This window comes from Lepisosteus platostomus, chromosome 15, assembly GCF_059453375.1.
Source record: "Lepisosteus platostomus isolate fLepPlt1 chromosome 15, fLepPlt1.hap1, whole genome shotgun sequence".
Lineage (NCBI taxonomy): Eukaryota > Metazoa > Chordata > Actinopteri > Semionotiformes > Lepisosteidae > Lepisosteus > Lepisosteus platostomus.
In genome coordinates this window covers 23720418-23734798 of record NC_142625.1, presented here as the reverse complement: position 1 = coordinate 23734798, position 14381 = coordinate 23720418, and the positions used below count along the sequence as shown (strand labels likewise).

Sequence of the window (14381 nt, the reverse complement as noted above, 5' to 3'; positions counted from 1 at the left end):
ACATCCTAAACGTTGTGTTCCTATTGCACATGCTGTTCTGTTTGTTAATTATTGTACAAGTGATTCTCTTTCAAGCTGAACTGCAGTGCAGATGTTGAAATACAAGGCTGACTGAATAGGCAGATATTCTCATTCTTCCCAACACGGAGTGGGAGATGTTTGACAACCACAGCATTGCACTACTCTTCTTCATCGAGTTGCCAGGAAGAACTTGAAATTGTCCAGCTGGTGCCAGGCAGTCATAACACACAGCAGGAATTTCATACGCTCGCAGTTGGAATAGTTCTCCGTCTGGTATTCTTCTATATGAAAGATTACATGCCTCGGCATTTACCTGTAGTACTGGTTCTTCTTCCGTGTCAGTCGCTTGGCAGCAGTCCCAAAGTGTCGAACACATCCCTGTTGAAAGTGAAGAACAGTGTGCTGGCTGTAGCCACAACCACCATGTTTTTTCTTTTGTTGTTTAATTTCCAGTTACTGTCCAAAATACTGTCCAGTTTTCCCTGTGCTTTATTATTCTTCCTTCAGTGTTGACAGAACACAAGCTTTGCTAATGTCACTTTTGCTGCTGGGTGTTTTGTCCACCAGCTCGTGTCCTCTGTCCTGATTGATCGGTTGTGAGGCGACAGGAGCTTTGGTCAGTTTCATTACTGACAGCCAGGCCCTCTGATGCACTTCTGGTGCAGCTGTTGTAGGAGAATGTGTTCTGGATATCTATAAAGGAGTAAAAAAAAACTTGGAACAGTTATTCGCATGGTGATATTTGCATTGCTTTGCCTTTGGTAAGGTTCCAAATGATAGCAGATTCAAGACAAAATGGTTATGTTGTAGTTAGCCACTTAGAGACACTGGCCTAAACTGAGTCATTAAAAAAGGCAAATGTACTGTATTGTTTGGTTTTCTGCTGGCTCAATCATATTGTAAAAAGGCTTCTGACGATGTGTCAGGGCTGGATATCCTGTTGAAAAGTTTAGTACTTTTTTGGAGTCCCATTTTGTGATTCATTTGAGTAGGACATTTCTATTTTTGTAAGCTTGTTTCTCGGCATCCAGCCCCATGTGTTTCTCGCTGTTGGAATTCAAATAAATGGAAGGATTTGATTCATTGATAGGAAAAATCCCGGGGAGTGGCAGGCTGGGAGACCAGTCTGAGACAGAGACCGCCTGCTCGGACGATATTCCAGGCCGGACTCAGCCCCCATGGCAAGCCCAGGAGCAGAGACAGCAGCCTGAAGCCAAAGCAGGATGAGAGCAGCTCTCTGGTAGGTCGTGAAACCCCTCACTCTCAGGCAGGTCATTTCCTAAATCCTTCACTCCTGCTGAGCTCAGAAATAATTCACTAAACCATTAAACTAAGCAATTCTTTGCGCACTTAGAAGGTTTTTAAATGGCGATTCACCTATTTGAAGTTAATCTGATGTGTTTGGTAGGAGGCTTCAAATATACGGCCGTGAAGGAAGCGTATGATTAATTCAGTGAAGTGTACCATTAGGTCAAAGACAGCTCCTCTGGAAGGCAAGCCAACAGAAAAGGGGTCACGAGAGACCAAGATGTCAGAACTATGCTAAGCCCTCTGTAGACAGCAGACAGATGTTAGTTGTGCAGAGGACCTTTGAGTTTTGTCAGCTGCATCTCCATCTAAACTGTTAACTGCCCAGTTCCACCAGTTTGGGGTTTTTGTTACCTAGTTTAACAGCATTGTCTTGTTCTAAGGATGTCATTATGTGATGTGATTTAAATAGAGCTGTAAAGTGTGGGCAGCAGCCATCCAGAAGCAGAACTGAGCACTCTTGGTTATTTGCTTATCTTTCAGTACATGTTTCATGGGGAGAGCTTAACAAAACTTTTGAGTTTTGAGGAGACCAAAGTAAACAGATTTCCAAGGCTGTAATGTTGTGGTATATGCAAAATATCTGTGTTTGTATTGTCTGCAAGTGTGACTTGTTTTACATAGATCACTCGTTTGTATTCAGAGTTTTACATTTTTAAACTTTAACATTAACATTTTTAACTTCTGCCAACTGTGTCTGATTGGTTAAAGGGTGACTTTGCTGGCTATCAAGATACTCTGTTTTGTACTCTTGAAAAATATGCAATTCAAATAAGGTCAGACAGACCAGATGTAAATCAGATGTGATCTGATCCTTGGTGTTACCAAGGCCAGATGAGCCAAACGGAGGCAGCCTGCTCCTGAGCTCTGGCACAGCCATGTGGCTGCATCCAGGCAGGCAGCTGTTTCCAGCTGTTCTCTCAAGTTTTACTTCCTGCATTTTGCTTCTTGGCTGCGGGGTCTGTCGCACATGTATTCGTCCCAAAACACGGTATGATTAACACAGGAGTGAGTCACTACTGGCCCTGGGGCTATCCAGAAGTCGCACGATCAAGATCGAGGTCAATCACATGTGTTACTAGGGATTCAGTGTGAAAGGTGTGGGACCAGATGCTTCGTAATTGAGTCAGCACATATTTTTTTGGTTGTGTTTTTGCTATAATGCCCTATAATATCTTTTGATTGTGCACTTTAACTATAACCCACTTTGAACAATTGTATTTCTTTTTTCTTTAAAAAAACATAGGAATTGGCAATTGTTTTTATCACATTGTCATTCATTCAGTCATGAGAAGACCCTTTGGGGGCACCCCTGTTCTCTGTAAGAGCTAAACCTGCTAAACTAGAGCTAAACCTGCCTTTTGGGTGAGTTCCTTCTACCGTGGAACCCCTGTACAAAATAATCTTTAATTAACAAGAGTGAAGAGATACATCCAAAATAACATACTATCACATAGTTTTGATTTCCATGGGAATTTAACAATTTAACAAGGCCTGCTTGTCGATATATATTTGCAAACCTGCCAATATCAGCTGTTACAAATATAGCCTCGGTAAATGTATTTTTCTTTAGAGATATAGTTCAATATCTGGTACACTTTTGCTTGTGTGCAGTGCTTCTGTGATTTTAAGCGACGTCTTGTAAATGAAAAGCACTTGACTGAGAAAGTGCTGCTCACTCCACAGCAAACTTGTTTACCTTTCATTATTATTGGCACCTTTTGCATGGGGTTAACTCTGAGATGCACAGACCTTCTGCAAGGCCACCGCAGTCTGTGACTCCATTTCCTTTGGCCAGCTGTCGCGAAGCCGCATGCTGGGACTCTTCCATAAGCCCCTCGCCTCTTGCAGAACCAGAACAGCGGCAGTCCCAGCGGCCTGCAAGCCCACCTGCCTGAGGCGCCCTCTCTGGAGCTGATGGAGCAGGACTCAAAGGACTCGGCCCAGAGCAGCTCCACCTCCACGTCCCAGGAGACAGCCAGCAGCTCCGCGGAGTCCGGCTGCCAGCCGGAGTACAAGGTGACCCCCTGCCTCCTCCCCAGGGCTCCAGCCCTGGTGCTGGAAAGACACTGCTGGTCTTGATTCCTGCTCTCGCCGACTTTACTGCGCCGGTCAAAATGAACGTGTTCCAGATCTAAAGTCAATGATCACATCGAGACTTCTTTAAGTCAAGGTGTCTATTGTCTGGGGCAGAGATCTCTGAGTTCATTTCTCGTATCCTTTCTATGCCATTCAAGGTTTCTGGTTTGCTTATAGTGCGCACACTCGAAAGTGTTTTAATGTTAAAAAGGGAATTTAATTCACGCTGCTTCACAATAGCTTAACCTTTGTCTTCACAAGGGTCAGTGCACCCTTTCACACGCGGTTTTCATTTTGCACTACACAAACAACACTACACAACACTACATGCACTACACAACAACAGAATTTTTCCAGAACAACCTGATATCTGTATGTGTAATGGTCAATGAAGTTATTTACTTGTTATAAAATAAAACAATGTGTATCATATCTAGCCAGCATCCTTATCCTTCCAGTATTTCATATTAATAATGTACTTCAATGTCATTTGAATGTTCTTACCTTGTTATAACCAAACACCATGTTACAACCCTTTGTTCTGAATTACATTTCAGTATTACTCCATATAATATAAACCAAGCACTAAAATAATAACAATATAAAAATACTAAATCACTCATCGCTGTTAGTATTTTTATTGGATCTATTAGAACATGCACGCAGTCAAAATTATTTTATTTTTTCATTTGTGATATGTTTGCTCTTATTGAATTGAAATTCAGATTAGTATCTTAAAAGTGTCTGGAATGTCTTTAACAATGTTACTGATTTCAGTAGCAGTATCAGTCCCTTGCACACGCACTGTTGAAGTGGCCGGAGCGACTGATGAATGAATGAATGAGCAGTTTTGTTCACCCGCTGCCTTTGTCGTCCCCTCCTCTAGGATAATAAAGGCTTCGGGATTGGCGAGCTGGTGTGGGGGAAGATCAAGGGCTTCTCCTGGTGGCCAGGCATTGTTGTCACCTGGCGTGCGACAGGCAAGCGACAGGCGTCGCCCGGCATGCGCTGGCTGCAGTGGTTTGGGGATGGCAAGTTCTCTGAGGTGAGTCACGCCAAGCCGGCACAGCGCTGCATTCGCAAGCCCCTGCGCGTTACCCACCATGAGTCAGTTGTCCACACTTAGCCAGCGCACTTGTCCGACACACCCATTTGTGATGAATTGATGGATGAAAGTTGTGCTCCGCTGTCTGTCACAGTGTGCTTTCCTCTCGTCCAGGTCTCTGCAGACAAACTGGACTCCTTCATGGCTTTCCCCAAGTATTTCAACCAAGCTTCCTACAACAAGCTAGCCTCTTACAGGAGAGCCATCTTTCAGGCTCTTGAGGTAAGCTGACCCTTCGATGCCAGATGAAATCTAGAAGCTTTTTGTTTTCCTGTGTCTGGGTTTGCAGCAGTAAGATCTTTCAAAGAGCAGCTCTGGAAGTTCTGGGATTCACTGCATTGTAGGCTGGAGTGTGTTAAACTCAGTAATGTGGAGACCATCTGCAAGCAGCTGGTCTCATTAACAAGGGGAACACTGCTTCCTTATCACATCAGGAGTCACTGGGTTTCCTTACAGCAGGCTGCAGGGCTGGAATTTCACCATCAAAAAAGAATTTTGTGCACTTAAAAGCAGAAATAAAAAAAAAGACACGCTCTTATCAGCTTCAGGCCTGTCTTATGTAATTGCACGAAAAGCAAAGATTTTCTGGTTTTGGTTGCAATGCGTGTTTTGGAATATTTTGAATGGGGGCAGTTTAGTAATTCGATTTACAGCTGTAGCAAATCCCACTGTGCAAACTGCTGCTGCTCAGCAGCTGTCTGCTGCTCCCGCCACATTTCGAGGTGGCATGCTGATCAGCACAGCACACAGGCACAGGCAGCTCCAGTCCTTTAACCATTAACACCCTTCCAGGATGTAGCAAATGCTTTGGTTCTTCAGCTACATTCTCTGTTAATGCACATAGTCCCAAGTTCAGTTCAGGAATGCAGTGTCATCTAGTGGTTAGATAAGAGGATTTAAAGCTTCATTGATTAGCATAGTTTGCCTCTTTTTTTATCTGGTCTCGAACCATGTTTATTGTGTAGAGCAAATAGCCAAGACATCAGCCCATGTCAGACAGAAATTACAGTGATAATGTAATCCTTGGTGGATAATGGTCCCTTCTTTATAGAGATTGGGGAACAAGCCGTGATTTTATGGACTGTGTGTGGTAATAGGATGGAATTATATTGCTGGAATATAGCCTAGCATTACTTTAAACACAAAACAGGAGTTTATTGCTTTGCACCATTTAATTATATTGAGGTTTTGTGTTTATCCATCATAAGGACAGTAAATCGAATACATTTGTATAATTGGTGTGCGTTAATTAATATTTTATGTTTTTATTCTTGTATTGTTTATGTATTATGTATTTCATAGTTTTACCCCAGGGTATTTTTTAAATACATGCAATGTTTCTGCACCTTTTTGTTATATCATTTAAAGTTCCTTTCTTAAAATTATCATATGCCATCACAAAGAACTGAACGATCATCGATCAATAGCCTTGGTCAGTCTGTGTGTTATCATGTCCTGGTTGAGGACATGATAGATTCCATATGACAGCCAGGGACTCTGAAAGTGACCGTGCACGTGTGTGTGTTTGTGTCTGTGTAGATGGCCAGCACCCGGTCAGGAAAGACCTTCCCCCTGTGTGAAAATGACAGCCCCGAGGACCAGGTGAAGCCTATGTTGGATTGGGCCAATGGAGGCTTCCAACCCAAGGGCTTGGAGGGGCTCAAGCCCTCCGAGAACACAGGTGAGACCTGCTCTCCGCCCCTGTCCACATGGAACAGTTTGATTTAGCTGTGGGCTGCAAGTGGAAAATGAAAACCTTTCACTTTTACTCCTTTAGCTTCAGATGCGCCTGAAGTTAAATCAGTGTGTAGAGTTCAGTTAGGCATAGCTCATTGACATTAAAAAAGCAGGCAGTAGACCTGTGGTTTGACTCTGGCCATAACATGTTCAGCTGGCTGAAAGAATTTGTGATATTCTTAGACAGCTGGACATTTAGATGATGATTTCTGTCATTTGTGATTGATATTCCTATATCATGTTGTACCCCTTTTACATTGTCTCTTTAAATATATGTTGTGTTCTTGTTCTTGTTTTGACATCTATTGCAACACAAGAGGATGGTTAAGATTTTCCTTGTATTAAAAAAGGCCTTTGAAAAATAAGGAACAAGTAATAGGTTTATTCCATGCTGAAAAAAAGAAGAAAGAGAACACAACGTTTCGGCCGTGGAGCCTTCTTCAGGTGTGAGAGAGACAGGGCAGTAGGCAAAGGTAAAGTAGCGGGAGAACAAAGGTTGGGAGGGAGGAGGAGTGAGAGGAGGGAGCAGGGGACAGAAAGAGAGGCCAATCAAGAGGTGTGAAGTCAGAATGGGTGCAGAGAGGTGTGAAATGAAACTTCCAATGAATGGAGAAAATTTAAAAGAACAGTAGTCTGTCGTTAAGGGAAGGGAGAATGTGTGATCCTAGTTGCAGAATAAGTTTAGTTTCGGTGGTCTTTCTGATGTATGAGTTTGGAAAACCGTCTTTGAGAACACAGACGGAGAGATTAGAGTGGTCGTGGCCGTCAGAGGTGAAATGAGAAACAATGGGTTTGGAGAGATCTTTAATACAACACAGAACCTAACATGTTCTCTGAAGTGGTCTCCGAGTCTCCTTCCTGTTTCTCCAGTATACATTGATGTAGATGGCCAGCACATTGATGTACATTGGAGAAACAGGAAGGAGACTCGGAGACCACTTCAGAGAACACCTCAGGGCTGTGAAGATTAAAGATCTCTCCAAGCCCATTGTTTCTCATTTCACCTCTGACGGCCACGACCACTCTAATCTCTCCGTCTGTGTTCTCAAAGACGGTTTTCCGAACTCATACATCAGAAAGACCACCGAAACTAAAATTATTCTGCAGCTAGGATCACACATTCTCCCTTCCCTTAATGACAGACTACTGTTCTTTTAAATTTTCTCCATTCATTGGAAGTTTCATTTCACACCTCTCTGCACCCATTCTGACTTCACACCTCTTGATTGGCCTCTCTTTCTGTCCCCTGCTCCCGCCTCTCACTCCTCCTCCCTCTCAACCTTTGTTCTCCCGCTACTTTACCTTTGCCTACTGCCCTGTCTCTCTCACACCTGAAGAAGGCTCCACGGCCGAAACGTTGTGTTCTCTTTCTTCTTTTTTTCAGCATGGAATAAACCTATTACTTGTTCCTTTGCAGCCTACGCATGCTGACGCAGCTACCCACCTGAACTACTTTGAAAAATAATACTTTTTACACTGAAGCCGACATTGAATTTATTTTGCTAACTCATACTTTGATGGCCATTCAAATAAACTTGCTTCAGAACTGCATGGATTTGTGCTGTGACTTCTCACATCCCTGCACGAGCTTATTAACTTAACTCAAGCAATCCTCCAAATGAGGGTGATCAGCACAGGATCTGGAACTGAGGAAGTTGTTGCTAGCTTCTGACCTGCAGTGGACTAGAAGAGCAACAGGCTGAGCAGCTCTGTTCTAGAGCATAAGAAAATGGTTACAAAGGAGAAGAGGCCAGCTGGTTTGGGAGTTAGTAGCTGACTGATCCCAGGATCTCATCCAGGTGTGTCCTGAAGGAAGCCAGTTTTAAATGCATTTCCACATAGTTCCCACCTGTGTCCTCTGGTTTGTGTGTCACTGTGCATTCTGATGAAGCCCACTGGGCCTTTGAAGGTTTTGAATACTTGTGTCAGGCATCTAAAACATGTGGTGCACAGCAGTGCAAAGAGGAACAGAATTACAATGGATCTGGTTTCTGGCTTGGATTGGGAGGTGCTTTATGCTTAACGATGGTTTCTGTGTCTGTGTCAGTGACCGGCTCTTTGAATCACCATGTCCTGGAGGTCAGTCTGCCCGAATACTTCCCCCCGGCCAAGAAACAGAAGCTCTGCAAACCCAAGCTGGGAAGTGAAGAAGACTACAGCAGAGGTGAACACCCAGTCAGGGCTTCCTCTTCAACATGTGCAAGAGGGACTGGCACAGCGGCCTGTTTATGGAAAACCTGTGTAACCTGGTAGCAAAGGCATATCAGGGAATAAACATTTTGGGTTTTATCAGTGTGAACCTCCAGTTTCTATTGAATGTAGAGGACAGCTGCAAAAAGACACAACCAGTTTGATGTTTTCTGATACCCCATGTTTTCTCTTTTGTTTTGCTTTTCAGAACAAATGGTCCATGAAGTTTTGAAGAATAACAGAAGTATAGAAGGTAGAGCTGAAACTTTCTGTAAATTTCCTGATAAAACTATTTCTCCTTTCTTGTGTCACTGTGGCGCTGCCCTTACCTCACCTGTGAAAGGCTGCAGTGATACTCTTCTCGAGGTGACTGTAAGCATTAGAAACACCCCCGATATTGTGAACCTTCTTCTTCAAAAAGTTTGTTGCTTTTGCCTAGTGGCAAGCCCAAGCTCTGCAGTGGGATGAATTGTTGATTGATCATGAGCCTGTGGCGGTAGAGATGAGACCCTCCCACCTACTTTCATGCCTTGGCAAGACAGGGGACGTGACATCAGCGTCAGACCAACCCTCTGTGTGTTGGGGTCAACAAGTCTCATCCTGGCTCCCGTCAGGATGGGTCTGGTGAAAAGATGTGTGAGTAAATGTGTCTTGTAACAGCCCTCCCAGTGAACCCATTGTTAAGATAACCCCTCCTGTCCTTGGCGATGAAGATAACTGTCATCACCCTCATCCCTGCAAGGCTTAGTGTACTGTGGGACTGAAGTAATCCTTCTGAACAACAACAACGGCCTCAGAGATGTGAGCAGTGACTCTTAACTGCTGGCTATTCATCTTTTTTCACAGAATTTTGTCTCTCTTGTGGGAAAACACGAGCAGCGACTTTTCATCCACTTTTTGAAGGAGGTCTTTGCCAAACCTGCAAGGTGGGTGACACTCAGCAGGGATATTGTGTTTGGGGAAGTTTCTGAAGTTTGCAGTAGGGTTAGGAAATGTTCTCACCAATCTGAGTGCTTGACAGTAAATTTTTGTTGAAGACAATAGAATGATAGAATTAATGTCACTGATTGTTGTTTTAGCCTTCAATAGTGATTAGTATCAGAGCCTCAAAAATGACAGATAAACAGTCTGCACTCAGGTATACATCAGTAATGTTATAATGTAATAATGTTTACATTATTGCAGTTTTATTAACATGATGTTTCAGTACCTCCTGTGAAAATATAAGTCAAGATACTGTACATTAGTAAGTGAATTATTTGTCATTGTATTGAATACTCAAAAGAGTTTGATGCAGTTGTTCAGAATTGCAACATGTTTTATTTAAATGTTACATATTTGATATAAAGGAACAAGTAATAGGTTTATTCCATACTGAAAAAAGAAGAAAGGAAACAACGTTTCGGCCATGGAGCCTTCTTGAAGGCACCTGAAGAAGGCTTCACGGCCAAAACGTTGTGTTTCCTTTCTTCTTTTTTCAGCATGGAATAAACCTATTACTTGTTCCTTTGCAGCCTACGCATGCTGACGCAGCTACATGCCTGAACTACTATTTGATATACAGTTAATACGACATATAAGTGTTTATTTTAACTAACATCCATCCACTTTCAATGACAATCAAGTACAGGGGCACAGGCAGCTGGAAATAACCCAGTAGACAGTGGGTAAAAGTCACGATTTACTCTGCATTGCCAGGCATTCATTTAGATAATTCAGATTATTTTGTTCTGGATGAGTGTTTACTGTAAAAACAAGGTCTTAGGTTTCTCAAATGCGATGTTCAGATGTACACCTATTGTTTAACTGTCTTAAGTGAAAACTTTAAAGGGCTGGATACCCGAGTGTTGAATGTGGAATGATTTTAATTTTAATCATACCAAACCAGCTGTCTTTATTACAGAAACCATTTTATTCCAACCAGTGTGTCTGAATATATTCTGTTCTAATTTCAATAGATTTTTTATAATTAAATACAGTGTTTTACTGCCTTGGTTTTCCTTAAAGAAATATCATCATCTGACTATTTTCTGACTACTTGGAAGTACATTTATATTTAGAATACAGTTTAATATGCTGCACTTACAATCAAGTCATGAACCCAGCGTGTAATATGAAGAGCTCTGAGTTTGGAATTCATATCCATTACTCTTTCTACAGGCAGTGTGTAATTTTTACTTCTGAAGAAACTAATAGCTACAGATATTGGGTAATATCGGAATAGTTCAGAAAACAATTTGTTATTTTGATCACTCTACACGAGTCTCAACATGAGCTCCTGAAATTGACTGATACGTCTTCATTGAGTCGGCATGATAACTCCCCTGCTCAATAAAAAATATATTGAGTTTGTTGATTTTTTAAGTTATTTCATATAACTGGAAGCTCACGTTACCTGCCAGTACGTGTCATATCCAGTCATATTTACTGCAATGATTTATAGCCTGTGCTGAAGAATATAACATCCTATAATTCAATACCTACACAGTATAATATAATGGGAGCATGACATTGCACTTGTGTTCATTTCAAAACATTTTAGTTTAATTAGGATTTCTGGTCACTGAAATTGGTGCTAAACAGGGGTCACAAAGCAGGCACAGAAAAGAAACATATAATTGTAATATAATCTATTAAACTCAAATCTGTTCTGGCCAGGGTAAGCGATTGTGTTTTTTTCCTGTCACATGAATTCCTTGTGCACCCCAGCCTGAGTGTTACAGGCTGAAGCCACAATCCACTGGGACAAGATACTGTAAAAACAGAGATTGGGGAATGGCCTTATATTTTTCTCAAATATACGTTTTCCTTGAAGCGCAGGGTGCAATAACAGCTCATTTCTCCACATTATTCAATGAGCGAGAAGCTCTTTGCTTTGTTAGATTAATTAAAAACATTTCCACAGTATCTAATTCAATGTGTAATGTTCACTACTTGTAATAATCAAATAATATGATAGTATATAGATGTGATTGATAGCAACCCAATGATACACTGGTCTAAATAGATAGTAACTACAAAATAAGACAGTTTCAATAATAGCATGCAATTGATAGTACGCAGACAGTATGATGGTATTGATATCAAAATGATTGAAAGCAAACCAATTGATATGACAGGAGCAATAGTAGATGTGATTGATTGCAACCAAACACAGCATCATCCTCACTAAGACCCCAGCCATGCCCCCTGTCTCCACAGGATGTGTATTTAGAAATCTCCTACATGTACGATGATGATGGCTACCAGTCGTACTGCACTGTGTGTTGTGGAGGCCGGGAAGTCCTGCTGTGTGGCAATGCCAACTGCTGTAGGTGGGTAATACTCTGTGTTCACCTCCTTCTGGACTCTCCTGGAAGTGCACGTTCTAAGAGCCCCTATGTTAGCTGTAGGCCCAGTCCAGGAGTTTTCTAGGCCACAGTTCAAAGGACAATTTCTAAAGACGTGGGAACAAATGGCTGAAATAGGTCATTTAGAGATCGTATGGGACCAAAATCCCAGTACCCTTCAGCCCACAAAGATCAGCGATTTCTGAATTAAACAGATGAGTTGCTTAATTGATCAGTAACTCGCGGGTCTCCCCCATGGTTAAAAGAGGCGACCCCTGCTCTAGACGCACCGCTGTCGCTGTGGGAAACGTCTGTTTCCTGTGGGGCATGTGTGCTGCTCAGCCCTTGCCTGTCTCCCAGGCATCCCCCATAGCCCACTCCGTCATCAGATCGCTTGCTCGTGCGGCCGTGAGATCCGTCACAATTGGCTGCAGATGTTGAAACCTCCAGATGTAAACGATAAACCCCCGAGGAGCCGTTGAAGCTGAAATTCCTTGTTGGTGCCTACGTTTTCTGGCTGCATTCTTGTTAAGAAAAAGAGAGTCGTGCCCGTCTGACTCCTCCCCACTCCCATCCCTCCCCCCAGGTGTTTCTGTGTCGACTGTCTGGACATCCTGGTGGGTGCCGGGGCAGCGGAGAGCGCCAAGGTGCTGGACCCCTGGCGCTGCTACATGTGCCAGCCGCCCCAGCAGTACGGCGTGCTGAAGCGCAGGGGGGACTGGAGCGTCAAGCTGCAGGAGTTCTTCGTCAACGACAACGGCCAGGAGTTTGTGAGTGGTGACGGGGGTTTCGGGGCCACGGCGGGCTGCGCTCGCCTCTCGTCTCTCACCACAGTGGGGTGACCCGCTCATCGTGGCACAAACCTCTTTTGCAGGAGAGCCCCAGAACATACCCTGCTGTTCCTGCGGAGCAGAGAAGGCCTATCCGAGTGCTCTCTCTGTTTGACGGCATTGCCACTGGTGAGCAATTTGCGGGTTTGGAGAGGAACTTCTGTGTACAATTTAGCGTCCTTTAATACTTTACTTTAGTACATTAGTACTTTTTGTACTTTCCTTGTGCTTAGTCCAAGCTCAGGGGAAAGGTCAAGTGATTACTCCAAGGGCTGGCCAGCAGAAACTTACTACCAGGGTCTTTTCTCCTAGAATACTCTTCCTTTTCAAGAAGAGGCATTTGTTTCAAACTGAGAGATGTTAAGCCAGTTGAATATCGTATATAGCAACTCCAGAAAACAATGGCACAAGGAATGTAATCTGCAGAATTCTCCCCAATTTCAGCATTGATGCTGAAAAGCCCTCCCTTCTTCATATTCTGCTTCTGGTATTGCAGGATTTGGTTAATTTAAAATTCATTGAGAAGGATAATATGAAATAATATACGTTTTTTTATTTAAATATATGTATTATTGCTAATATATCTGTATATTACGAATGAGGTAGTAACCGTTTCGTGTGATCTTAGTGATATTGTAGTAACCATGGTTGTAAAGTAATTCAAACTGCAACGTCTATTTATGAAATAGTCATTCCAAATAGATAACGCAAATATTGGCCCTCTCCTTTATTATTTATTCAAGTCCACAAAGGTTTCTGCTTAATAAGCACAGAGTCTGCAAATGTTGTTTCTTTAGCATAATAATGGAACATTAAAAATATAATACGTGATGACATTCCATATCATCCTTTAGATGTAACCATAACAAAAGCTGCCAAAGGCAACACGAGAATTTGGCAAACAGTCGTCAGTGACAATGCTTCTTAATCTATGAAAATGTTGAGATAATGACAACGCATTTATGAAAGCCCTGTTATTAACTGTGAGTGAATGCAAGCTTAATGAAGTGCAGAATGTGATCTGGTTAACAGGTAGGCTCCACCATAATGTATTTATTAATTTTAGATTCTTTTTGTGTAAAATTGTATTTTTAGAGACCTACAATACCTAAAATAAAATTGCTGTTTTCCATTTAACCTCTTGCTACATGGCAGCTTGTCCTGTCTGCATGTAAGTGAACTGAAAACCTGAATCACATTATTGGCACGTTTGTGTGTTTTATCTTGAGATGTCACTCTTTGGTCTAAAACTATATATGCCTTTGTGCATGTTTTGCAGGGTATTTAGTTTTAAAGGATCTGGGATTCAAGGTTGACCAATACATTGCATCCGAGGTGTGTGAAGACTCTATTTCCGTAGGAGTCGTCCGGCATGAAGGAAAAATTCAATATGTGCACGATGTGAGGAACATCACAAGAAAGAATGTACGTAAAATATTTTTTTTTTAGTTAACTCGCCTGAGACGTAAAACACACCCGACCTGCTTTCATTGCCTTGCTCTCAGAACGCTTGCAAGAGAAGCGGTTTTTATCCCAACTTTTCCTTTGCCAGATGGAACTGACCAGGCTACAAAGTTTTCTGAATGGAATAAGTGTCCCAGGGGGCTCAAGCAGTCAGAGTGCTCCCTTTGAGCACGGGCTGAACACTATGGCTCAGATGTCTCAGGTTCGAGCTCGGGCTATGTCACTAAATGAGGTTGACTGAGTTTCACTGAAGAGGCAGTGCCAGTTTCCAGAATGCTTTTGGGGTTAATTAGTTAGCCTAGTCTCTCTTTTGAAAAT

At 42.5% G+C, this 14381-nt stretch overlaps 1 protein-coding gene across 6 annotated transcripts in view; it reads left to right on the top strand.

Annotated features, from left to right (window-relative positions):
- The window catches only part of dnmt3bb.1 (DNA (cytosine-5-)-methyltransferase 3 beta, duplicate b.1), a 45460-nt gene that overhangs the window by 20965 nt on the left and 10114 nt on the right, over window positions 1–14381 (top strand). For all 6 annotated transcript variants that reach the window (XM_088607764.1, XM_088607761.1, XM_088607760.1 and 3 more), the window contains 12 exons: window positions 1112–1261; window positions 3181–3348; window positions 4295–4453; window positions 4628–4735; window positions 6053–6194; window positions 8298–8414; window positions 8649–8693; window positions 9287–9366; window positions 11642–11754; window positions 12356–12539; window positions 12644–12728; window positions 13879–14024. In XM_088607764.1, the coding sequence (XP_088463890.1) occupies window positions 1112–1261; window positions 3181–3348; window positions 4295–4453; window positions 4628–4735; window positions 6053–6194; window positions 8298–8414; window positions 8649–8693; window positions 9287–9366; window positions 11642–11754; window positions 12356–12539; window positions 12644–12728; window positions 13879–14024 (1497 nt within the window). The remainder of the gene's footprint in view (window positions 1–1111; window positions 1262–3180; window positions 3349–4294; window positions 4454–4627; window positions 4736–6052; window positions 6195–8297; window positions 8415–8648; window positions 8694–9286; window positions 9367–11641; window positions 11755–12355; window positions 12540–12643; window positions 12729–13878; window positions 14025–14381) is intronic.